At 53.4% G+C, this 24,151-nt stretch overlaps 9 protein-coding genes and 1 non-coding gene across 10 annotated transcripts; 4 read left to right on the forward strand and 6 right to left on the reverse strand.

Annotated features, from left to right (window-relative positions):
- Window positions 1-1,135: 1,135 nt before the first annotated feature.
- Window positions 1,136-3,858, forward strand: Asppvi_008391 (sulfatase domain protein; the record flags this gene model as incomplete). Its single annotated transcript, XM_043304261.1, has 2 exons — window positions 1,136-1,452; window positions 1,524-3,858. 2 exons carry the CDS (start codon window positions 1,136-1,138, stop codon window positions 3,856-3,858), a joined length of 2,652 nt encoding a protein of 883 aa, XP_043160196.1.
- A 1,153-nt stretch (window positions 3,859-5,011) lies between these two features.
- Window positions 5,012-7,877, forward strand: Asppvi_008392 (cellobiose dehydrogenase; the record flags this gene model as incomplete). The annotated part of the gene is made up of 11 exons (XM_043304262.1): window positions 5,012-5,093; window positions 5,151-5,329; window positions 5,374-6,195; window positions 6,247-6,742; window positions 6,789-6,910; window positions 6,953-7,046; window positions 7,090-7,138; window positions 7,181-7,272; window positions 7,316-7,545; window positions 7,592-7,634; window positions 7,678-7,877. 11 exons carry the CDS (start codon window positions 5,012-5,014, stop codon window positions 7,875-7,877), a joined length of 2,409 nt encoding a protein of 802 aa, XP_043160197.1.
- Window positions 7,878-8,349: 472 nt separating this feature from the next.
- Window positions 8,350-8,932, reverse strand: Asppvi_008393 (mannoprotein; the record flags this gene model as incomplete). Its single annotated transcript, XM_043304263.1, has 2 exons — window positions 8,350-8,541; window positions 8,591-8,932. 2 exons carry the CDS (start codon window positions 8,930-8,932, stop codon window positions 8,350-8,352), a joined length of 534 nt encoding a protein of 177 aa, XP_043160198.1.
- Window positions 8,933-11,484: 2,552 nt separating this feature from the next.
- Asppvi_008394 (uncharacterized protein) lies at window positions 11,485-13,108 on the forward strand (the record flags this gene model as incomplete). The annotated part of the gene is made up of 2 exons (XM_043304264.1): window positions 11,485-11,729; window positions 11,776-13,108. The coding sequence occupies 2 exons, from the start codon at window positions 11,485-11,487 to the stop codon at window positions 13,106-13,108; spliced, it is 1,578 nt and encodes a 525-aa protein (XP_043160199.1).
- A 49-nt stretch (window positions 13,109-13,157) lies between these two features.
- Window positions 13,158-15,043, reverse strand: Asppvi_008395 (transient receptor potential ion channel family protein; the record flags this gene model as incomplete). Its single annotated transcript, XM_043304265.1, has 2 exons — window positions 13,158-14,623; window positions 14,668-15,043. 2 exons carry the CDS (start codon window positions 15,041-15,043, stop codon window positions 13,158-13,160), a joined length of 1,842 nt encoding a protein of 613 aa, XP_043160200.1.
- Window positions 15,044-16,346: 1,303 nt separating this feature from the next.
- Window positions 16,347-17,507, reverse strand: Asppvi_008396 (tellurite-resistance/dicarboxylate transporter family protein; the record flags this gene model as incomplete). The annotated part of the gene is made up of 1 exon (XM_043304266.1): window positions 16,347-17,507. The coding sequence occupies one exon, from the start codon at window positions 17,505-17,507 to the stop codon at window positions 16,347-16,349; it is 1,161 nt and encodes a 386-aa protein (XP_043160201.1).
- A 568-nt stretch (window positions 17,508-18,075) lies between these two features.
- On the forward strand, window positions 18,076-18,182 carry Asppvi_008397. Its single transcript has one exon. It is a non-coding gene; the product is annotated as a tRNA-Met (tRNA).
- A 126-nt stretch (window positions 18,183-18,308) lies between these two features.
- Asppvi_008398 (putative MFS multidrug transporter) lies at window positions 18,309-19,854 on the reverse strand (the record flags this gene model as incomplete). The annotated part of the gene is made up of 2 exons (XM_043304267.1): window positions 18,309-19,774; window positions 19,821-19,854. The coding sequence occupies 2 exons, from the start codon at window positions 19,852-19,854 to the stop codon at window positions 18,309-18,311; spliced, it is 1,500 nt and encodes a 499-aa protein (XP_043160202.1).
- Window positions 19,855-20,655: 801 nt separating this feature from the next.
- Window positions 20,656-22,515, reverse strand: Asppvi_008399 (ankyrin repeat domain-containing protein; the record flags this gene model as incomplete). Its single annotated transcript, XM_043304268.1, has 2 exons — window positions 20,656-21,841; window positions 21,950-22,515. The coding sequence occupies 2 exons, from the start codon at window positions 22,513-22,515 to the stop codon at window positions 20,656-20,658; spliced, it is 1,752 nt and encodes a 583-aa protein (XP_043160203.1).
- A 257-nt stretch (window positions 22,516-22,772) lies between these two features.
- Window positions 22,773-23,993, reverse strand: Asppvi_008400 (uncharacterized protein; the record flags this gene model as incomplete). Its single annotated transcript, XM_043304269.1, has 4 exons — window positions 22,773-22,806; window positions 22,853-23,043; window positions 23,087-23,710; window positions 23,754-23,993. The coding sequence occupies 4 exons, from the start codon at window positions 23,991-23,993 to the stop codon at window positions 22,773-22,775; spliced, it is 1,089 nt and encodes a 362-aa protein (XP_043160204.1).
- Between the last annotated feature and the right edge of the window lie 158 nt (window positions 23,994-24,151).

Raw genomic sequence — 24,151 nt, forward strand, 5'->3', positions numbered from 1 at the left:
TCATCTATCACCTTGGGCGTTCAGGCCTTTGAGGGGAGAGATGAGACAGGACGCCGAATAACCGACTGCCAAGCCCCAATCATAAAACATTGCGCCATTCCTTTGACACATTGCTTGGTCTGATTGGACCAAGCTAGAGACAGTGCCCCATGTGGCCACTCCCAAAGGGGAAAGGGATCACTGGGGCTGGCGCTGAGCGTGTGTCATCTTGCCTGTTTGGGTTTAGCCCAGGGTCGCACATAAAAGGCATCTATTCTTGGCATAAAAAGTGAAAAGGAGGCGCCAAAGTACCTACCTACCTACCTACCTACCTTAAGATAATTGGCCTGTAATTGACCTGGACACTTCATCTCAGTATGCTCAAGAAGAGCAAATTCAGAAAGGTAATGTGGTAAAGAATTCCTCTTTGCAGAGCTTTCGTCTTAGTAAAAAAGTCAGAGGCCTGAGGCCATTTTATAGCATGGACTCCGCACTTCTAAAATAAGCGATGTTCCCACTTGGATGATTCAACCACCGATCATTGGCTCATTAGGACTGACTACCTCTGACTGGCAACTATTGGCACACAATCAGGGGCCAAACCCAACGCCAAGAGCCTAGGGTCTAGGGGTCTAGGGTCCATTTCACTCCCAGTCTCCATCGCGTGTTTCATCCTGTATGGAGCATCGACGGCAAATGGTACTAGTAGACAGTAGCGACAATCTCCAATCCCTGCGGCTCCTAACGGGCGCTGAAGTAAAGTAGTGTCGTCTGCCTTGCCCAGAGTGGATTCTCTTGTCCAGAGAGCGTCCAAGCTAATCCCAAGGCCGACTTAGAGTGACATCGTCTCCTCCTAAAAATACTGATAAATTCTCCTCTTCTTATTCATTACTGTCACTCCTTTCCTTTCCTCCATTCATTTCTACATCTCTTTGACTCTTTGACTCGAGACTTCTTTGTAGCTCCTCTTTCAACAAGAGCTCTTCCTCATCGTCTCATCCTCATCGATGCGTTCTCCGTCTTGTTGAATGCGGATGTCTCCCTCTCGTAGCAATTCCTGCTGATCGCGTGCCCCATCGTGGGCCATGCGAGATTCCCCCTAAATAGGCATAATAATCCCGCCGAGAAGCCGTCACTCTCCTCCTTCTTCATCGTCATGTACCTCTCCAAGCTCTCCTCGCTCGTCGATCAGCTCGTCCGGGTCATCCGTGATTCCCCCGCGCACACCTTCGACCGCTGGTGGAATGTATCGCGGAAATTCTTCTTCACTCTCGCCTTCATCTCGCTGATCTGGGCCAAATTCTTACACATATATGCTCACCTCCACTCATTACCACCGTCCAAATTGCTCCTGTGGGGTCCGACCTTCTTTTTCCAGGATGTCATCTTTATCCTCCTCGTCCGCCTCCTCACCCAGACCATCCCCTGGCGAGCTGGCGCCGTTGTCGCTGCACTATGCACTGTGCCATTCAGGTAGATCATCCACCATTCCTTTCTGAGCTCGTCTGCAACACCAAATAACTAACTCTTGGTTCTCGTATCAGTTTGCTGATGTCTGGCATGGCGTCTTCCGCCACCTCCTTCTACGTCGTGACCGGCGCCGAGATTCACTGGCGACAGGTCCGGACTTTTCACGGCGATGCGGCTGCCGTTCGCACCCTACTCACCGGTTTGACAGGGTTTCTGATCGTGGAGGCCATCCTAATTGCCGCCTCCTGGTTCCTGGCTGCACCCATACACCGAGCCACTGGCGGGGTCTTGCGGATTTTGGGGGCTCCGTTGCAGAGGGTAGCGCAACGGATCTGGAGCCTTCGCTGCCGGCAGTGGACGAGGAAGACCAGTCGCATCGATCCCGAGAGGTATGAACAGATTGCGGTCGATGATTATCTGGACGACAAGAGCGACGACGGAGACTCGGTGTTTCTGCTCGACCCGATGAGCCACGAGACGCCGGTCAGACATCACGAGTCGCTGGTCAAACGTCTGGCCATCTTCGTCTTCTTTGGCGCATTTGTGCTCCTCCGGTGCCTTCGCCCTCCCAATCCTTCGTACATGTTCCTGTCCGGGGCGCTTCCCGTCATTCCATTCTCCCCAGCGAACCGCGGCTTGTCACCGATCGATGCCGACCGAATGCCGGGAGACTACAGATGGCTGGAGAATCGGTCTGCGCTGGATAAGCCGCCGACGTGGGACTGGCTCCCGAGCGACCCCATATCCGGGTTCGAGGATTGGTATCCGGGATTCGAGGACCATCATGGCCCGCCTCATGGACCGCATCATGGACCGCATCATCGCCGTCGTCCTCCCCCGCTGCATTACAACCCGGCCGAGGATCCGTTGCACATCTCCAATCTACAGTATCCCGTGCTAGAACCCTTGAAAGAAGCGCTCGCCAGCGGAAACGTTAGCATCAAACACGTCATCCTGCTGAAATTGGAGAGCACCCGAGCGGACGTCTTTCCGCTCCGTAAGGAATCGTTCATGTGGAATCGCATCGCCGATTCCTACACCAACCACACCATCCCCGATGCCGTGGAGCACAAACTGGCCGACTTGACCCGAACAGCCGAGTATCTCACCGGGTTTGCTTCGGGCTTTTCGCGCGACCCCGCTGCACACAATGGCCGAAAGGCGTACGGCGGCATCAGCGCCCGCAATGCCTTCACCACGGGCACCTACACGCTCAAGAGCCTTGTCGGAACCGTCTGCGGCGTTACTCCACTGGTGACCGATTTCAACCGCGAGTACAAGCATCACATCTACCAACCATGCATGCCGCATGTCCTCAACGCCCTGAACCATCAGATTGACCTCATGAATACGACTGGGAATTTCACCTCGTGGCCCTGGCACTCCAAGTGGATGCAGTCCGTGACCGAGGGCTACGACAAGCAGAACGAGTTGACCCCGCGACTGGGTTTCAAGGACATTCTCGCCAAGGAGCAGCTCGAAGACCCCAGCGCCAAACACTATCCGGTCAAGTCCAAGGAGATCAACTACTATGGATACCCCGACACCGAGCTGCGCGAGTACTTCCGCGATGCCATCGATGACGCCGAGCGGGAGCACAGGCGACTCTTCATCACCCATCTCACCGGTACGACTCATCATCCGTGGGGAATGCCGAACAACAGCTACCAGCAGTTCATGGGCAACCAGAAATTCARGGCCAAGGATGATCTCAACAAGTATCTGAACACCATCGGTTTCATCGACAACTGGCTGGCGGAGATCATGGACATTCTGCAGGAGAAGGGCGTTGCAGACGAGACCCTGCTCGTCATGGCCGGCGATCACGGATTGTCTCTTCCCAACGACGGAGGCGTCACTCCCTACGACAATCCGCATATTGGCAGCTTCCAGGTTCCCATTGTATTTGCTCACCCCAAGCTCCCGCCCGTGGAGATCACATCCCCCGTGATCTCGGACCAGATTGTGCCGACGATCCTGGACCTCTTGATYGAGACCTCTTCGCTGGAAGAAAAGGCCACCCGTGCGGCCAAGGATATGCTGTCCATCTATGAGGGCCAGTCGATGATTAGACCTTTGATCACAGAGAAGGATGGAAAGCAAGACTGGCAGTTCACCGTGATGAACACAGGCGGGTCCTGGCTGGCGGTGCGCTCCGCCGCCAAACCAGCCTATCGGCTCGTCATCCCCCTCATCGACGATCTGGAGTGGCGGTTCACGGATCTCGAAAAGGACCCCAACGAACTGCACCCGATCAAGMACTTTGACCTAGTTGACCTGGCCCGCAAACTCCAAACACAGTACGRCTCCGAAGTGACCGACTGGGTCCGGGACGCGGCTCATGTTGCCTCGTGGTGGGTGGGAGAAAACTGGCGTYGCTACCGGTATCATCCCAAGCCCAAGCGATGACTTGCATATTTTCTATCCTCTTTTCTGTWCTTTTGTATATGCTCTTTAGCTCTGCGTTTTGCATTTTGATATCACATATTACATCTCGTCGATATACCCGACCCCCAGGCGTACACGCCTTCCCAGTTCGTTGGAGTGGTCACAAACAACTGGACGATTTTTGAAGCGATTGTACATATTACTTTTGGAATAAATGTCGAATACCAATCTCCAATGAGTGTGCTTCAACATCGGTATGAGTCACTGGAACGTAGGATAAGATCAGCGCTTTCTGGCTCATCATCGGTAGGCGGCCCGAAGCGTCACTGATTGACAAGCTAATGCTTCTAGAATAGTGCCATTGTCTGTACTCGTGACAGGGCCCATATGGTCTGGCGAGGCAACCCTGAGCCTGTCTTCCTCTGTATAGGCTGTCCATCGACATATTCCAGCACAATGTCCCATCTATTACGCTAGTTACCAGTCAGCTGAACAGTTACGATGAATCAGCACGAGACTGGAATATATGCTCAGGTCGTCAGCACAATATATTAAGCACTTGCTTTACCGGGGACTGCAGTCATCGCTATAGGTGGATGTTTGACCATGCACGACAGACCACGCAAGTATTCTCCGAACACGTTCGACATGAGTATGCTGCCGGCAGATTTATCCAACATCTACTCGGGAATGATACCTGTCTGAGTTGTCTGCAGCATGCACTCCGCATTATTCAGGGTCTGCAGAGAGTTTGCCCGCTCCCATATCAGTAATTGTGAGGCCGATCACCTATCTCCAGCAATAGCGCTATACCCTCCCGGTCGTATTTATCCGCGACACCGGGCCCCACGGATAATCTCCTGGTGCAACGGCTTCGTCTGGCAAATGAGAGTGTTGCATTTCTTGGACATGTAAACCTCAAACCGCGCCGAGACTCCGAGCCCCTTGCGGCAAGATATAAGATGACAACGCCAATTTATCCAGAACGTGCCCTGTCAGACGCACAGGCTCTCCATCAAGCCGGGCCAATACCGTCAGAGTGATCCTCCTGCGCAGGCCGCATCATGGATGCCCAGACGGCACGTTGCACTGTCTTTATCAGTCCTGGGTACTCGTGAGGCCGTGGGTCGGTGGTATTTCAACTTGTATCGCCCTCTTCTCGACGAGCGCTGACATGCCTTTCTCTCATCTAGCCTCCGACGCTGTGATGAAGCTCCTCAACCGTCTTTCCGCTGCGTTCTTCGCGGCCAGCATCTGTCCGTCAGCTCTGATCTACTGACCTGACCCCCTGGCCTGTTAGCTAACTCTGCTAGTACTTGAACCATGCTGGGCCCAGTCGAGCACCCCGGTGGCCTACACCGACCCCGGCACGGGCATCACGTTTGATACGTGGACAGTGCCCACGAGCGAGACCGCAGGCGGTCTCACATTCGGTGTGGCCCTACCTAGCACGGCTTTGACTACAGACGCGACCGAGTTCATCGGCTACCTGGTATGCGCTCGCCGACTCCTTATCCTACCTGGCTGACGAAATAGCAATGCGCATCCACCAACGCCACCCAAACAGGATGGTGCGGCATCTCCCTGAAGGGAAGCATGACCAGCAACCTCCTGCTCATGGCGTGGCCCTACAATAACACCGTCCTGACCTCCTTCCGCTTCAGCTCGGGCTATACCATGCCAGACGTGTACGCCGGCAACGCGACCCTCACGCAGATCTCGTCGACCGTCAACGCCACGCACTACACGCTGCTCTTCCGCTGCCAGGGCTGTCTCGCGTGGAACAACACCGGGGTGACGGGGTCCGCGCCGACCAGCGCCGGACAGCTGGTGCTCGGGTGGGCGCAGTCCGTCGCCGCGCCGGGGAACCCGTCCTGTCCTGCGAATATTACGCTGCAGCAGCACGATGCGCAGGGGATCTGGGTGGCGAAGCTTGATTCCTCTGCTGCTAGTGCGTCCTATGACAAATGGACCGCGCTTGCGAACAAGACTGTTCCTGGTGATTGCTCGGGCGGCGGCGGTGGCTCCGGTCCTGTCGGAGTGCCGGTGCCAGCTGGAACGACGTTTGATTATGTCGTTGTCGGGGGCGGTGCAGGTGGGATCGTTGTCGCGGACCGGCTTAGCGAAGCCGGACACAGCGTGTTGTTGATTGAGAAGGGGCCTCCGTCCTCGGGTCGCTGGGGTGGAACCATGAAGCCTAACTGGCTGGTTGGGACCAACCTGACCCGATTTGACGTGCCGGGGCTGTGCAATCAGATTTGGCATGATTCCGCCGGGATCGCCTGCGACGATATCGATCAGATGGCGGGTTGCGTTCTAGGGGGAGGCACGGCGGTTAATGCGGCCTTGTGGTGGAAGGTAAGTCTTTTATACTCCGTCTCAACAGATCGTGTCAATGACGTGTAACAGCCAAATCCCCTGGACTGGACCTACAATTTCCCCGCCGGCTGGCAAGCCGAGGACATGGTCTCCCCGACCAACCGGGTCTTCAGCCGGATCCCCTGGACCGTCCATCCTTCCGCGGACGGGAAGATCTACATGCAGCAGGGCTACAATGTCATAGCGGGCGGTCTCCAAGCAGCCGGGTGGAACGAGCTGACCTTGAACGACAACCCATCGTTCAAGAACCATACCTTCGGCCATACCCCGTACATGTTCTCCCACGGCGAACGCGGCGGCCCCATGGCGACGTATCTGGTGTCTGCCAGCAAGCGAAGCAACTTTAAGCTTTGGATGAACACAACCGTCAAGCGCGTGGTCCGCACGGCGGACGGGCATATCACTGGCGTGGAGGTGGAGCCCTTCCTTAATGGCGGATACGAGGGCGTCGTCAATGTCACGGCGAAGACCGGGCGTGTTGTTCTGTCGGCGGGGACGTTTGGCTCGGCCAGGATCTTGATGCGAAGTATCTCACCTTTTGTTCTGTTATTGGATTGCGCTGATCCAGACAGGTGGCATTGGTCCGACGGATCAGTTGAATATCGTAAAGAGCTCGAGTGATGGCACCACGATGATTGACCAGTCGGCCTGGATCAACCTTCCCGTGGGCATGAATCTTGTGGACCACGTCAATGTAAGTCTCTACCTGGAGGATCGAGTAGCGCTGACAAGATAGACGGATACTGTTGCCACCCACCCCAACATTGTCTTCTATGACTTTTACGCAGCGTACACCAACCCGATACAGAGCGATGCGTCCAGTTATCTCAGTAAGTTTACCTATCAATAAGTGACACCCTCTGACAATATCAGACAATCGGATCGGCATCCTAACCCAGTCTGCCCCTAACATCGGTCCAATGTAAGTACCCCCTCACAATCACTACAGCCTACTGACCATCAGCTTCTTCGACGAAATCACCGGCGCCGACGGCATCACCCGCCAAATCCAGTGGACCGCCAGAATGGAAGGAGGCCATAACACACCCGATGGCCGTAAGTGCCCAGCACGCATGACAAAACCCAGCTGACCATCCAGACGCCGTCACCATGAGCCAATACCTCGGCCGCGGGTCCACCTCCCGCGGACGCATGACCATCACCGCGAACCTGGATACCGTCGTCTCCACGCTCCCGTACCTGCGCGACCAGAACGACGTCGACGCCGTCATCCAGGGCGTCGTCAACCTGCAGAATGCGCTAAAGGGGGTCGGGCTGAACTGGACCTATCCTGCGACGAATGTCACGGCCGCAGAGTTTGTCAATACGGTATGTCAACTCAACATTACTCCTACGTGATTCTAACTCGTATTAGATGGCAATCACAGCGAGCACTAGACGCGCGAATCACTGGCTGGGTAAGTGCTAGACCGCTTCTGGGTATTCATGCTGACGATTCAGGGACCTGCAAAATGGGCACCGACGACGGAAGAACGGGCGGGACGGCGGTGGTGGACACCAATACCAAGGTCTACGGCACCGATAACCTGTTTGTTGTGGATGGCAGTATCTTCCCTGGTATGGTGTCTAGCAATCCATCGGCGTATATCGTGGTGGCGGCTGAGCGGGCGGCGGATCGCATCCTTGCTTTGGCTACTTAGTGCGTTAGCATGTACATCCAGAAATTCGTTTAGTTTGAGGCATTGTCATCTTTACTTGCAGGATTGGGCTCTTCTATGGTTGATTGTAGTAGATGTGTACAGTCAGGTTCTGGGTTTATATCCACATGGTGAGACCATTGTACGCTACCATTGTCAGGAAGACATCGCTTCTTACATGAATAGCCTCAATGGTCGACCAGATGCCGGTCACAAGCTGTCTCTCCGTTTCCGCACTAACACTATGAATGGTCAATTGCTAATATCTCTGACCTTGCTTAGGCTGTGAGTACACTACACTCTCGAAGAGGGAGTATGCTTATTTCCAATGGTGCTGGGACTATAAGCGACAGGAAGAGATGGCCTTGTGCGCTGACCAGTTTATCCAAGACAGATATTATGTCATAACTGAACATCTCATTGTCATCACTATATACTCCGCACGCTAGCTACAGTCCGCTTCCCCACTCCCAAATCAAGAAGAGAAGACAGCAATGGCGCTAGCAAACGCAGCATCAATGTCCTTGGTACCAGAGGCAATAGTCGACTTGTCAGTCGTAGTAGCAATTGCCTGGATAGCGGCCGAAAGGCTATCCGTCTTGCTCTGCAGGGCTTGCAGGTCCGAGAGGACGAGACTGCCTACGCCGGCGGAGTTGACTTGGGATTTCTACACACTTAGTCTCGTCTCATACAATCTTGGGATGGAGAGGACTTACCTTGGCAACAATCGCATTCAGCGAAGTGACGATATCAGGCTTCAGGCCCAGGAGAGCGTTGGTGACGCTGGTGCTGTCAGCGGCCGACAGGGCCGAGGTGGCCTTTGTGTCGGACGTGGCCTTGTCGATGTCGCTCTCCAGCTGCTGCTCGACAGCTTGGGTGGCTAGCGCCTGGGACAGGTCGCCGTTAAAGGCGTTGAAGTTTGTGGTGAGGGTGTTGATGTCGCTGTCGATGGTCTTTATGTCACTGAGGATGGTGGCAGTGTCGCGGACCACGAGGGGGCCCGAGATGGCCACGCCGATGAGGGTGGCGAGCACGGCAGTAGAGAGTTTGAATTGCATCTTGATGAGTCTGTTTGTTTGTTGAGTGATGGTGATGGTGATGGCATGGATACCCCGGTGTCGATGGGCTTTATATAGGTTTCCGGACTTGACTTCTGCCGTCGAAGCCCATCATCATGAGACAATGAGCAGATCCTCGGTATGAAGAGCCCTCATCTGGATGTTACAAGTCCACCAATAGAGAGAGCACGAGGTGAGTCTGAAGGATCGCGTCCCTGCAACGTCTGCAGGATGCGACCCAGAGGAGTGTATTCACATGGGTGAGTCGCAACACCTAGGCATGAAGTTATATTGATCCAAGCCACCGTCAGCATTCATAGATGAATCCTTCCAATCACCCCCTGCTTACCCCACATTACCCCGGGCAGAGACAATCCCATTAATCCATGACGAATTTCGTGAGACCTGCGATTGGTGAGAAATAAACTTAGCTATGGCGTGTTGGGCCTAGACTCGGACAGATGTAACCTCAGAAGACGCACTATATCGGATGTTAAGCGACGGAGCGCCTGCTTGTGTGACGTGCCACTCCGTCCTTGCAGCTCGGCGCCAGACTTGTTCACAGATCAGCAAGCCCATTCTTGGGAAGAATGCTGTGATTGGGGTAGAATCGAGCTGGGCTCAAATTTGAGTCAGTCGGGTAAGTGTTGCGAAGGGTCAATGGCCGGCAATATCGTCATCCCCAATATAAAGGACGTATGCAGCTGGCCACATGACTTGAATCCTTTGATATGTTAAGTGTTAGTTGAGTAATTAATACGAGCGGCAAGTTGTTGATATAAGGGAGGTTGATGGTTGCCTGATCTGCCTCGGAAAGACTCTCCGTAGCATCTGACCAGGAAAGACAGGCCTACCATGAGCTTCAAGAACCGACGTTATCCGGACAACTGCCGAAGTGCACCGTCTGTGCAGTATCAGATGCAGAGATGTATTCGAGAACAAGCTCTCTATAGTCAGTGGTGGTTAGGAACGTGGTCCACTCGGAGCCGACTGCCCTTTAAGGATGATGTGATACTTGAACCTCGACAGTCTTCGTCTCCCGTTGTATCTAATCTACCTATGATCTTGCGAGAGCCATGCCTAGAATGGACGAGAAGATGATAGGCAGTTGTCCTTGTAAGTGCGTAATAGTGTAATGGCGTCCCGGCGGATGTAGCCGACAATGGATGCCATTATCAATGCTCTTACAAAGATTACGTTATATAGCTTGAGCGTAGAAGACTCTTAACACAAGTCTTCTAGCTCCTCTCTTAGTGATGAAGAATGAATGTAAGCTACTTTCATCAGACGGGAGCATCATGTACACACTTATGAAAGTCTCTATGTCGCAATGTTAATACAAGCGACGAAGAGGACACGCTCCCACGATTATATTCAAAGATGGACTTCTCTCCTAATTCCAGCATTGCATTTATGACTTCAGATGCATTCCATTTCGTGTATACTGGTTCCTCTTGATCAGCCACTGCCGACAATAACGCCCATCAACCATCTCCATGCCAATACACGGTGTTTAATGCATGTCTGATCTGCTCAATCCATCAATGACCTATTCTCAGATGGATATCTCACATCAGAATAACTCCTAACTGGCAGTCAACTCCAACAGTGCGGCTGCCTGACCATTGCTGCGGCAATCTGCCCAAGACACAAACGGCCCTTGTCGCTCTCTTACTAGACCCAAAATACCACCGCGCTCATATCCTCTCTCCCTCTCTTATGTACGACAAGCCGAAGCGAGCTGGCAGGATTGCCTTTGCTACGACCAGGAGTACTGGCAATACCACAATAGTGTCAACCTGGAACCTCGCCAACATCGGCCGACTGGTATACTTGGTCTCGGAGAGGGCGTTAATAGAAGTCACGGGGAGGGAGATCTGAGAATTTGACGTTGATCTGCCGTGCCGAGAGATGTCCATTGTCCGAAGAGGGCTGGGAGAAGAAGGTGGTTGACGACAGTCGGCGGGACGGGGAGAGATCTTCGTCCCCATTACTGTACAACTTCCAGATTTGTACAGTAGTTACATTCTGGACACTGCTGATGCATATCCGGCATCGGCAAATCAATGTCATAATAACATATGGGGACAATCCGGGTAGAAAGGTTCTCTCCTTCGCTCCGAATTCGCTGTCATCGGACGATCAGTTTTAAGCTTCGTTATCTCCGCGCGGACCGAGCTTGCATCATCGCAATTTCCTCTCAAATAATTGGCCGTGATGATTCGACTGAGTCGACGAGAACGACTGTAGTGGGCCTATTAATTCATCTGCTCCAACCAAAGCCAACCAAGCAATGCCTTCGAAGCTTGACAAAGCCCGTTGTGGATCCTCGAATCGTCAGTGGCAATGATGTGCCGATAAGTCGGGGATTCCCCGTGCTGGAGAGCAGCAACGCCCAGTTCTCGCCCGGTGACCAGTGATTGTACCCGCATTATTATTATCTTTGTTATTACCTTTGAGATATCGTCAGGCTGCGGCTATCTGATTATGCCTCCGAAGCTTTTATAAGCCTTCTCCCGCTCAGTCTGACTTGGTACCCGTTGCAATATTCAATGGCGTCAGGTGAAGGCCAAGTTGGATTCCATGCCAATATACAGAAAGTTGAAGATGCCCACAGCGCGGATCTGACGCTGGTTCTCTGTGAAGAGCAAGCCCTTGCTCGGGCCAGGCATTCCCCGGACGAGGCTCTACCAATCGGTATAGCGTTCGCCCATGGCGATCGCGATAATCCCCGGAACTGGGGCAAACTGCGAAAATGGTACATTACCTTCTTCGTCAGTATGCTCAACGTCCTCACGTACGTCTCCTCGACCATTCTGTATGACTTTGCTGACAAAGACCAGCTGCTGGTGCGCTGGAGGCATCTCGTCAGGAGCCACCGGCATCGCCGAGGAGTTTCACGTCTCCTCTGAAGTCACCACGCTCTGTCTCTCGCTGTACGTGCTAGGCTTCGCCATCGGTCCCGTCCTGCTGGCTCCGCTATCCGAGTACTTTGGTCGACAACCCGTCTACGTCGTCTCGTGGTTCCTCCTCTTCATCTTCCAGCTGCCCCTCGCCCTCGCCCCCAACATCGGCACCATTATCGTCTGCCGCTTTCTGGCTGGCTGTGCAGGCGGTGCGCCTCTGACCAATACCGGCGGCTCCATCAGCGATCTCTGGGAGCGCAACAGCAGCGGCGGCCCGATGGCCGTCTACGGCCTCAGCAGTACCTTTGGGCCCCCGACCGCCCTGGTCATGAGCGGGTACATCGGCCTCAACGCAGGCTGGCGGTGGATCTTCTGGGTGCTGATGGCCATCACCGGCGGCTTCTGGGTGCTGCTCGTCTTCACCATCCCCGAGACCCGACACAGCATCATCCTGCAACGCAAGGCCGCGCGCGTCCGCAAGCAGATGGCGCAGGAGAACCTGGCGTCGGCCGCCACGACAAATGACCTCCACGCCCACGCCCGCAAGGGCCTGCACACGCTCTTCGCTATCACCCTCACCCGGCCGTTCAGGTTCCTCTTCACCGAGCCTATCACGCTCTTCTCCGCCGTCTACAACGGCTTCCTGTACGGACTGGTCTACCTCTTCAACGAGGCCTTCCCGCTCGTCTTCGGCCCTGGCGGCCACGGCTTCAACGGCGGCCAGCAGGGCCTCACCTTCCTCGGCATGGCCATCGGGCCCATCATCGCATTCTGCTTCTACCCGCTACAGGAACGGTACTACCTGCGCCGCGTAGCCGCCAACGGAGGCAAGGGCGTGCCCGAGGCACGGATGTGGATGGCGCGGTGGGGCTCGCTCCTGATCCCCATCAGTCTATTCTGGTTCGGCTGGACGAGCTACCGCTCCGTGCATTGGATCGTGCCTATAATTGCGTCCTCGTTCTTCGGCGCGGGCATCTACATCGTCATCCTGAGTATTCTCAACTACGTGGTCGATAGCTACCAGACGTACTCGGCCTCGGCGCTGGCGGGGGTCATCCTCGTGCGGAACGTGGTGGGCGCCGGGTTTCCCCTGTTCGCGAGCCAGATGTACCAGCGGCTGGGCTATGAGTGGGCGTCTAGCCTCTTGGGATTTTTGGCGATCCTCCTCGTGCCGATCCCGTTTGTGTTTTTCTACATGGGCCGGGCGATCCGGCTGCGGAGTCCGTGGGCTCGCGAGCATTTTGACTCGAACGAGGACAGTCCGCATTAATATGACAGTCTGAATTGATTTTGGCATTGATGTATATACAAATAGATGATCAAGACTTGATTTCAGTCATGTCCCCCCTAGCCGCGGCGGCCAGCTCATCCAGCTCCGACTCCAGACGCACCTTGGACTGGATGAACGAGCCGCGGTCATCCTGCATAGGCTTGTAATGTGTATCCGGGCTCTTGGAGATGACCGCCATGACGGACGCGTAGATCACCAACAGGATCAAAACAAGTGTTAGCGCCGCGTTGATCACGAAGAAACACACGCCCATAACTCCCGAGACGATCCCCGGCTGGTCAAACACCCCGGAGAAGAACAGGACAAAAATCGCGTTGAGGAAGTTCACCGCCGCGATGGCGATGTTGTACGTGTTAGTGCGCTTGTCCATCCACGGCCGCACGACGCTCACCCCGATCAGCATCAGGCCCTCGATGACCAGCAGCGCCACCGTCTGCACGATCGGCACCGACTGTCCCAGACTGATGAACAGCGCTTTGACGAAGAGGTAGCCGATCATGACCAGGATGAAGCTGGCGGCTGTGGCGCGGTACTGCACGTACAGGAAGCCCCAGCGGTTCAGGCAGGTGGTGTCCGAGTATAGAACGTAGGCCGGGTTGCGGTGCATCGAGATCGATTTGCGCATGAGCAGGATGATCTTGACGGCGGCCCAGACCAGCGCCCCGATGATGGAGACTAGGATGATGGCCGCCACCACGATCTCCGCCGGCGAGTCATGCTGCGTGAATTCCCACAGGCAGAAGATGCTCAGCGGCGCGAACCCAATAAAGACAAGCCGATACAAAACCCCGCGGGCCACGACGTCCCATTCCGCGAGGAAGTACCCCCATGCTGGACCAGTCCGTCCCTTCTTCGCCAGCGCGGCACTGATCACTCTCATAAGCAGGACGATGATCATAATCACGATGGCAAAGAAGGTGAAGATGATAATGCTAGTCAGGAACAGGTTCGTATCCTCGATCGCCGCCTTGAGCCCCACGCGCTTGATACCGCGGACAATCACATTCGTCGAGCTCCCGGACACATCGCGCTTCCGTCTCTTCAGCACATTCACCGAGGTAGTCGACAGCTGCATCAGCAGCGTCGACGGCGTGCCGCCCGTCGCGCGCTGGTACCACGTTCCGATCTTCTGCACTGCCCCAACCCGGATCACCCCCATGCTCCACTGGAAGTTCTGCGTCCACGACTGCACGATCGGCGGCATGTGCACCGCCAGCATCCCGACCATGGCCTGTGCCTGCGCGAAACTGAACAGCGCGAGGGTGTTGCCGGCGAGATGGGCTGCGGCGTTGGAATGGCCCAGTGTCGATGTGAATGCCGACGCGGCCAGCCCCAGTCCCGAGATGATGGCCGTGGTCCAGCCGACTCCGGCCTGGTAGACTGTCTTGTCGTTGGAGAGGCGCGCCTCGACGCAGGTGATGCTCTCGCCTGTTGAGCTGGAGTTGACGTAGATCCGGACGGTGGCGTCAAGGTCAGGGACGGTATATGCGATGCCTGCGCAATTAGACGGGGTATATAGAGGGTAGAAACGGACTCACCGGGAATCTGATCGATGACATCCTTCCCGACCTGGATCGAGGCGGTCGGAACATCGATGGGACCCGCATTCATCGGACAGAATCCCTTCATCTTGTCCGTCTTGCACGGATCGAGCGTCCTCTTGGGAATCGCATATCCGTAGACGTACAGGATGAGGTCGGCGGTGACTTTGCCGGAGATGGAGGCCACGCCATCGAAACTGAAGACCAGAGTGCGGTTATCTGGCGTGAAGCGGACATTGAAATAGGTTGCCGTGAAATTCGAGCTGTCTTGACAGATATTCAGGGCGTTGGATTCGATCAGTCGGGTGGCCGAGGCGGGGAGGAAGAGCCTGAGGAGGGCTAGAAAGCCGAAAACGAGCGATAGTAAATTCATTACTGATTATCAAAAGAGCGGTGACTTCATTGAGAGCGACAGAGTATAATAAAATTAGTCAAGATTAAGGTTGTTGCGATAGAATGCTGGACTGCCAGGTGGAAAGTGGAGGATGGCAGAAAGAATGACAGAAGAAGGAAAAGGCACGTCACATGGAGTGGTGGAAGAAAGACATCCGTTCTATTTACAGATATTAATAGATAGGTACATTAATGGTTACATTAATAGGGGCGAATGAATGAACGAAATTGTGAAACTTGAGTTTAAGCGGCCAAATAGTTCAGGGTCTGATAGGCTGCTAAGAACGCCTTAAAAAACATAGCCAATCTGACTGTTTCTAGAACTGCGCACTACCTCGATGGCTTGTCCCTATTCCCCTTTGAACGGATGACCGTTGATTACTTGTACTTGTGTAATATACGAGTACGATCCCTTTTATCAGTTGATTGGTCATGTCGAGATCGAGTCCGCACTCAGCATTGTCAAATGTGTCAGTGTCAAGTTTATCCCTCATTATGTGTAGCTTGAGTGGCTTGGCTACTTATACCACTATTAGCCCTTATCCATAATTCAGCCCAAATAAGGTTGTTTCCGACTGTCGATCATGGCAGTCTCGGCCTTAAAGCACTACATCCAGCGGTGAGTGCTTCTGACTGGAATAGGACTCCACGCTGCATCCAGTCATCGTATGACCCTTGCATGTATCTTTCTAAGTATTGGCCATCATCTTGTCTGAGACGCTCAATCCGGTCTAGTCTAACACAACGTTATTCAAGCTGATTCAATTCTCCTGATCGGGGCCACCTGCTAGGGTATTCTATTCTGTCAGTCGCAAGTCCAAGCTACCTGCAGAAATCTAGTGGATTGAAGGCACAGTAATGATGACATTCTCAGTTTATGGAGAGGACTTCGATGAATTGCTCCACGCTCCTGCTTATTTGTGCCTCTTGCAGCCCATGTCTATCGCACGCAGGGTCTATCCACGTCAGCAACCAGTGAGGGAAATGCGAATGTGTTGGTAGACGCATGCTTGTCGACATCCAATTCGCGAAATCTCCAGAGGAAGCGAAAAGATTCATACGACCAGGACAGACAGGATCCATGTCAGTCACAGACGCCTGACTATTGATTGAGTGCATGTAGCTCATCCACGCTGAGAAGTATGCGGCGGGAAGATACTGTGCAAGGATGGGTTTCTCATTTGTAACCAGCTTATAGTCACTCGTTATTCATTACGTGCTCTATATGAGTATGGAATTCTAGCTAGTACATTGACTAGCTCAAATGCAAGGTATTGAATGATTTAAGCCTCCTTATCCCCAGACTCAGGCCACAGCATCCGCCGTGTAGCCACAGCCCATATAGTCCCCACTCCAACACACAACCAGACACTCACCTGGGCAATGGTCAACCCTGAACCAACCCACAGAATCGCCGGCGACTGCAACACCTGTCCAATCCGAATGGTAGCAATCACGAACCCCGTGTTCGGGAAGACCATACTCCAGTATGGAAGCGACATGCCCAGCGCCCCGGTGCCACCGAAAGCTCGACACTGGGCCAGGTTACTGATTACAGCAATGCACAGACAAAAAGCCGCCATCGTCCACAAGAAGATGGCGACCAGCGCGGCTAGCACGAGTGCGATGTCTCCGGTTGTGACGGAGACCTGCTGGCTAGTGGAGGCGTCCGCATAGGAGATGATGTACCGCGCAGGAAACTGCTTGACGGCCGCTTCCGCCATCCCGATCAGGGCCAGCGCCGTGAAGCTCCATGGCCCCACGGCGATGAACATTTCCGGTCGGTCAGATGCCTTCGGGAGTCCGTCCTTGTTGAGTCGGTAGAAGTACTCGGAGTAGATCAACAGAGACATGATGAACCCGAAGCCTTGGAAGGTGGTCCCCCCGATTAGAATTGGGAGGGCATGATTACGAGTTTGATGCGATGCGAGCACTGACGCGATTGTCCCTGACAGCATGGCCGGAAACGAAGGGAGGAGTCGAACGAGGGCGAACGGCTGGCGACTGGCCATGCGGATATGGTAGAGGTACCAATTATGCCAGATGGCCTGGATGGCCGAGAGGGCGACGTAAATCCAAAAGACGATGCGCAGGGCAACCTGCAGCCAGGGGCCACATGCTTCTGTTCCGTAATTCTCGGCTCCGAGGATGATCGTTGCCAGGGCCAGTAGACAGGTTCCCATAAAGTGGCTTTCGTTGGGCTCTTGGAAGGATTCTTTCAGCGCCGTGGACTTGGCCAAAAAGCGTATGACCAGACAGGCAGATATGCCGAGGAAGAGGACGAGATTGAGTATGTAGACTACCTTGCCGATGGTCGTCAACCCGCGAAATTGATATGGTGTGCTAGACAGAAGGACGGCGATACCTCCCGTAGCCATGGACATGGAATACCATCCCCAAGTGACCTGGCATATTCGATCCGAGAGAGATACTTTGGTGATCATCGTCTACCGAGTACACACTTGGTCGATGGTTGGAGGAAATGCGGCTTCGAGCGCATTTTGAGGTCGGAGCAGCCGGACTACTATCTCCTGTCTGCTCAATACTCCAATTCCTGCCTTGTTTCGGTACGGCCACATCGGCGTCATAGGGGTCGATATTGAATCGGGCCGATGGTCTGATATCTCGGATCTTGACCGCGTGTGACGTCAAGGGAGTTCCACTGAATTACCTCTGATATTTTAGCAATTGTTTAGGTGTTCTGTTAACAGAATTCAATCAGTTTACTTAGCACATGGCGACTTCCTTAAATTGCAAGATAAAGATCAACTAAGGTTTGTCGAATCTATGCAGTATATACATAGTTTGCTGGAAGAACGTGGAGACAACTGAACAACTAGAGGTCTACTAATCTCATGAAAAGCAACATAATCCATTATCTGTAACTCAAAGCTAACTTAAAACCGTTGAGGGTGAAAACTATTTTATGACCATACTGTTGCCATTCCCTGGGCCTCAGCTTCAAGGCCCCTGTCTCATAGAGGCACAAAGATGCGCAATCGACTAAGAAATGCCTCTGTGGTGTAGTTGGTTATCACGTGAGTCTCATATTGCTGTATGATCAGAAGTTCCACTTCCGAGTCATCTCAAGGTCGGGAGTTCGATCCTCCCCGGAGGCATTTTTTTTCTGCATTCTTTTTTAACCTAAGAGTGACGAGATTGCATCAAATTTGCATGATTATTTGCATGAATATGTCAATGTATTTACCTGAGTCTATTATTTACAACTGAGTGCATATTTACAGTCACTGTAAGCCAGCCTGCATCCTCTTCTCCTTGATCACCTCTCGCATATACGGACTCTTCTCGCGCACTTTCCGTCCCCAAACAATAAAGGCAATCGGAGCGAGGACCAGAGACAAGCTGATAAAGGCCAGCAGCGTGCTGGCCCACTGGAACCCCAGCGTGTTATACATGCTCATGGCCGCCAACGGCAGAAATGCCGAAAAGGTATTCTCGCCGAGGACGAAACACGCCATGACACTGCCGGCGTACTGGCTGTATGCATCAACAATGTAATCCGCCAGCCCAGAGACCACGACGACACTCCCCGCGCCTACCATAAACAGTCCCACCGCAGGGGCGATCCACGGCAGAGTGGGATATGAGGTCCACGCGTACACGAACATGCCTCCGGAAATGCCGACCACGCTGCCGGCGACCGACAGGTACAGCCGTGCTTCGGGGATGGGGAGACCAGGCGTCTCGGTATTGCGACGGGCCGACGAAAAGTATAGCTTCGCTGAGGGGATGGAGAAGAACCATCCGACGACTTCTCCGACCACGATGGCGGCCTGGACGTATCCGGCCTCGACAGGTCCCCAGTCATACAGACCCACAAACACCTGCTCGACGGACTGGGTAAAGAGGTACAGCGTCCCGACGGTAAAGGCAGACCACAGCGTCGAGAAGAACACCACATACTCGGTGACCAGCATTTTGAGGGGACGCTGGATGCTCGTGACCAGCAGCTGCCGCAGAGGCTCGGCCTCGAGCTCCTGGCGAGTATACGCATTCTGGCCTTTGTTGCGCAGTCTCTTTGCACGCTGGTGCAGGATGATCGCAGCGCGCGATTCCTTGAAAACCAAGAAGTTGATCGGGAACAACGCCCCGTACCAGATCAACTGCACATAAGAAATCCATCTCCAGGACAGAAATTGGAAGATGGACGCTCCAATCACCGGCCCCACGCTGCTTCCCGCCAGATAGGCCCAGATCCAGAGACTGACGGGCTTACTGCGCTGCTTCTCCGTCTCCCAGACATTCCCGATCACGCTGGCAGCACTGTTGCCGATGACGGTGACGCAGCCGCCCGCGAAGAAACGCGTGATGACGAGCGTCGCAAAGTTCTGCGCCACGGCTTGGGGAATGACAAAGAGGATCAACAGGAGGTGCGTCAAGAGGAACGTTCGGCGGATGCCAAAGTCCTCCATGATGGGGAGGATGAGCAGAGAGAAGAAGACGCCACCCAGTGCCCACGAGGTCACGGGCCAATACGAATGCGGAAAGACGGCATCGCTGATCCCAAATCGCTCGTTGATGGCTTCATGGGCAACGGTGATAATGGTGCCGTTCATGAGCGCAACAAACGTCATGAGCAGCGAGATGCAGGTGATGAGCCATTTTCTCGCCTTGGACCAGTTCAGCGGGTTTTCTGGATCGTCTGGTCCATCCCAGTCTACGATGGTCACGTCTGAGCTCACTGAGGAGACTGTCTTGTTAGTATCTATACAGCATTGATATATAAAGACACTTACCGGAATCCTGATCCGCACGGTCATTAGCGAACATTCTTAAATACCCTGTACATCGACCTAGCTCGCGTACTCAGGCCCCGAGAAGCCATATATATACTCCGTCAACCTCTCATCCGGTTGACCCAACATGGTTAGCAGATAGAAAAATCAGTGGCGCCTCTCGTGCTGGACTTCCCCATATGGTCTGGAATCATGAAGAAAGCGTTGAGCCAATGAGACTGGAACCATGGCAGTTGGTGGACCTTGGTGGTGCGTGGGAGGAGCAAGATCTGGTCCCGATTACATAAAAGAATTAATCAGAGCTGTCAGTGCCTGGCGACTCTTGGCTCAACTGTAGTCCTTAGTTATGAGTATACACATCCGTCTATAGAGTCTTAGATGCTGTCACGCTGATGATAGAATGGAATATTATGAATATTTAATCCCTCAGCCTCAGGCTTGGATATGAATAGGTCATGGATTCTACGCTGAAGATACTGTGTTGCCAGTGCCAGTTGCCACTATGACTTCAGAGTTTCTTCTGTCTTCCGCTAAGCTTCTCCGATGAACTGCCTATTCAGGCTAGTGCCAGGAGAATATTCAATAGATAAGGTTATTGGATGACAATATGGCACTGACAAAATGGACAAAAGTTACTGTAGGTCAATGCACAAAATACGCCGAGATCGACAGAGGCATGGATGGCTGCATTATTCAGTCAACCCGCTTGATGTTTATGATAATAAAATCTTTATTCATTTACTTCATTTGGTGTATGAAGGCACCCCCTAAGTCAGTGTATGCTCTAGGATATCTATCGCTCATGTCTATGTCCATTCCAGGCGAAGGCACCTGACTATCGGAGCTCTGCGCCCATTTCAAGCAAGAATTCATAAAAGGGCCCACTGACGTTCCCCACCTGATGATATAAAGGAGTATGTCCATAGTTGTCCCGGCTGTTGATGTCTGCCCCAGCCTCGAGCAGAATCCTGCATATCTCCTCGTCCCCCGAGGCACATGCAGTCGCAAGAGAAGTCCACCCCTCCTCGTCCCTATCGTCGACATTTGCACCGTGGGAGAGCAAAAGTCGTACAAGTTGAGGATTCTCTTCCATGGTCGCGMACATAAGGGCCGTGCGATGTTCCGCATTTCGGGCATGGATGTTCACTCGACCGGTCCGGAGCAGCATCTCAGCTATCTCGCAGCGATTCTCCCGGAAAAACTCACAGGCAATCAGCAGCGGGGTACGGCCGCAGTGATCTACAGGGTCGGGATCAACACCGCTCTCCAGTAGAAACCGCGTGATCCGGACCATTTTTCCTTCGACTGCGTAGAAGAGTCGCTCGGAACCATGGATGGTTGCGAAGCTCGGATCAGCACCTCGTCGTAGCAAGAACTCAGCGGCGGCATCTTGATGTCTCGCGAAGGCTATGTGCAATGGTGTCCGATCGCTGTGATCCCGGATAGTCATGTCAGCGCCGCTGGCCAGCAAAAGCTCCATTATTTGGATGCGACCGCACGCGGCAGCCAGGGCGAAAGGAGTCTGGCCCCTCTTGTCTGGTTTGTCCACCTCAATGCCCAGCTGTATGAGTATCTCGACCAGCGGCTGATCGTTCCGCCGTACGGCGATATGGAGGGGTGTTTCTCCTCCTTCAGTTTTAATGTTCAGCCTGGCACCGTGGGCCAAGAGCGCTTTGATTATGGGGATCGAACCGTTCGTGACGGCCCAGTAGAGCGGACATACGCCGCGAGAGTCGGACGAATTTGGATGTGCCCCGTGCTGCAGTAGAAGATCCACCACCTTTTCGTGATTTTCTCTGGACGCCCATGATAGAGCTGTCTCTCCGTCCTCTCCGAGACTTTCCGTCTCGACGCCCCATGCAAGCAACGTCTCGACGACGTCTGCATGGCCTTCCTTGGCCGCGTGCCCGAGAGCAGTGAATCCGGTACGGTCCCGAAAATTCGGATCCAGTCCAAGCGCGAGGAAGCACTGGACCAGTACCTGGTGTCCCATGACTGCAGCGAGCGATAGAGCCGTATACCTACAACAGACCAGTGGATCACTCCCACGACTTATGAGGAACTCGACTAGATCTCTACTTCCACTTCTCACGGCGGGATGAAGGGCCCAGGCCCCTCGACACTCATACTCTTGGATATTTGCGCCTCGTTCGAGCAGGAGTTGAACATATTCTAGAGATCCTCGTTCTAAAGCGTAATGCAGCGGCTGTTGGCTGAACGGAGCGGAAGGCAGGGTAACGTTTGTACCTTCTCGGGCTAATAATACTCGCACAGCTGCATCGTGTCCGTTTCGAATGGCTAACGAAAGTGGCACCCGAGGAAAATGTCCATCCTCGTTCGGGTTGGCACCATAGTCTAGTAAGAGCTTCAAGACACGATCGTAGCCTCGTTCGGATGCAATGTTCACCAGCGGGGTATCACTGTCTTCGTCCTCATCCTTCAGGTCCGCCTTGAGTTTACAGTCAATAGTTGCGCCTAGCTCTAGACATTTTCTAACGGTGCCTTCGCAGCCCACCGACACACCCCACCGGAGAGCGGAGCTGTGGGAATGTCGGATATTATACTGGTAGAGGAGTCGGTTTAGCAGTAGGTAAATTCGACGGCTAGTCTGCACAAGGGCATTGATGTCCCTCTCTCGCGACAGATCATCAGCCAAGAGGAAGAGGATATCATCTGGCAGCCGTAGAAGGAACATGGGGATTCTATAGTGCTCTATGTGCTTGAGAAGCAATGAATGGATGGATGGCTGGCGGTGGTTGTTGTGAGTTTGGGGGGTAATTAGACTAAACCAAATAAATACATATGCATCTGATTAGCCGCATGTTCTTATGCAGAGCACGTCCCTTTACAGACCTATAGCAGGTCGTATTGCGGTAGAAGTCTTGCTAAGTTGCTATAATGGATGATTGATAAATACTTCTAACCTCTCTGGTCTTAGCTAACTCGTAATATTTACCTCTGCTCTTGGATAATGACCCGCATATATCTGGCAAAAATTAGTCGAATGATCCTATCCATACTGCAAAACTTACATGCTCATGCCCACCAACGCCAGCAAAATTCCGACAATGCTCTGAAAATAGATGGGATTCGTGCTAAAAGCCCATCCCAACCCGACAATGATGCACGTCTTGAGCTGACCGACCACGGTCCCACTGATGGATCCAGCCAAGTCGATAATGAAAAACTGCGAGAGGTTCACCAAGGAAGCAAAGATGCCGCTCTGTGACTCGTTAGAAAGAACCGAGAGAGGAGATGGATCATACCATTAAGATTAGAATCCACATGGACACTGGAACAGCCCCCAATGGCGGTGTCGCGGTAAAAGGCACAGTGAGCAGCAACAGAGCAGTGCTGACCGGTGCCTGGTTCAGGAGAAGCTGCATGCTATTCAACTGGAACTTCTTGTGATATTGCCCAATCCAAACCGTATAGATTGAACTGGCGCAGACGCCGGCAAGGGCAAATACCGTTCCCCAGGACGAATTACTCGCAGCGCTCTCGTTGCTCGCGAGGGAGTCATAGTAGGAAACGATTCCCACGCCGGAGCAAAGCAGGATGAGAGGGGAGACGGCCGTTCGCGGGATCTTGGTCGAGTAGAGCATGTAGTTGAGTAAAGCCACGACGGGAGTCAAGAGTAATCGGGCCAGTTGATGGAACATGACGGACGAATATGCAAGTGAGAGATTTTGAAGAACAACCTGGATACACATCGCTGCCGCCAGGGGGATAATCTGCACTACCGACACCTGTTTCGGTATGAAGACGGCGCACTGCTGGCGAGAGATGACCCATAAGGTGGCCCCGGTGATGAAGAAATGGTACGCAGCAAAGGCGACCTGGCAGTTGCGGAATGATATATCGGATAAGATGTATTTGTTCGTGAACACCTTGGCTGATCAGTTTAGATTTTCTAGTAGGTGAAGTACATACTATGGCGACGGTGGAAGCAACGTTGATTGCTGTCCACACGATGAAGCGAACACCCGGGGCTGCCTTGTTCTTTCCTTTTGTATCTGGTGGTAATCCAGCATATTTCTCTCGATCTTCAAGGTCCGGATTTTCCGTGTAGTCGGACGAGGAGAGATCTGCATCATAGTCGGACAGGGACGAACTGACAAGATGGGCCGCTTCCTCTGGGAGCTTCTCGGAAAGAGTGGTTGTGTAAGACATTTTGAGTAGATATTGGCAGAACAAGCAGGGGAGAGCCTACCGACAACACAAGACTATATGGAAGACAACTATGACTGGAACCCTGGAGGCTTCCTTGGTTGAGTGGAGTGATGACACCCAGACCCCAGTATTCGTGACGATCAGATGGAACATTGTGA

This window comes from Aspergillus pseudoviridinutans (assembly GCF_018340605.1).
Source record: "Aspergillus pseudoviridinutans IFM 55266 DNA, scaffold_5, whole genome shotgun sequence".
Lineage (NCBI taxonomy): Eukaryota > Fungi > Ascomycota > Eurotiomycetes > Eurotiales > Aspergillaceae > Aspergillus > Aspergillus pseudoviridinutans.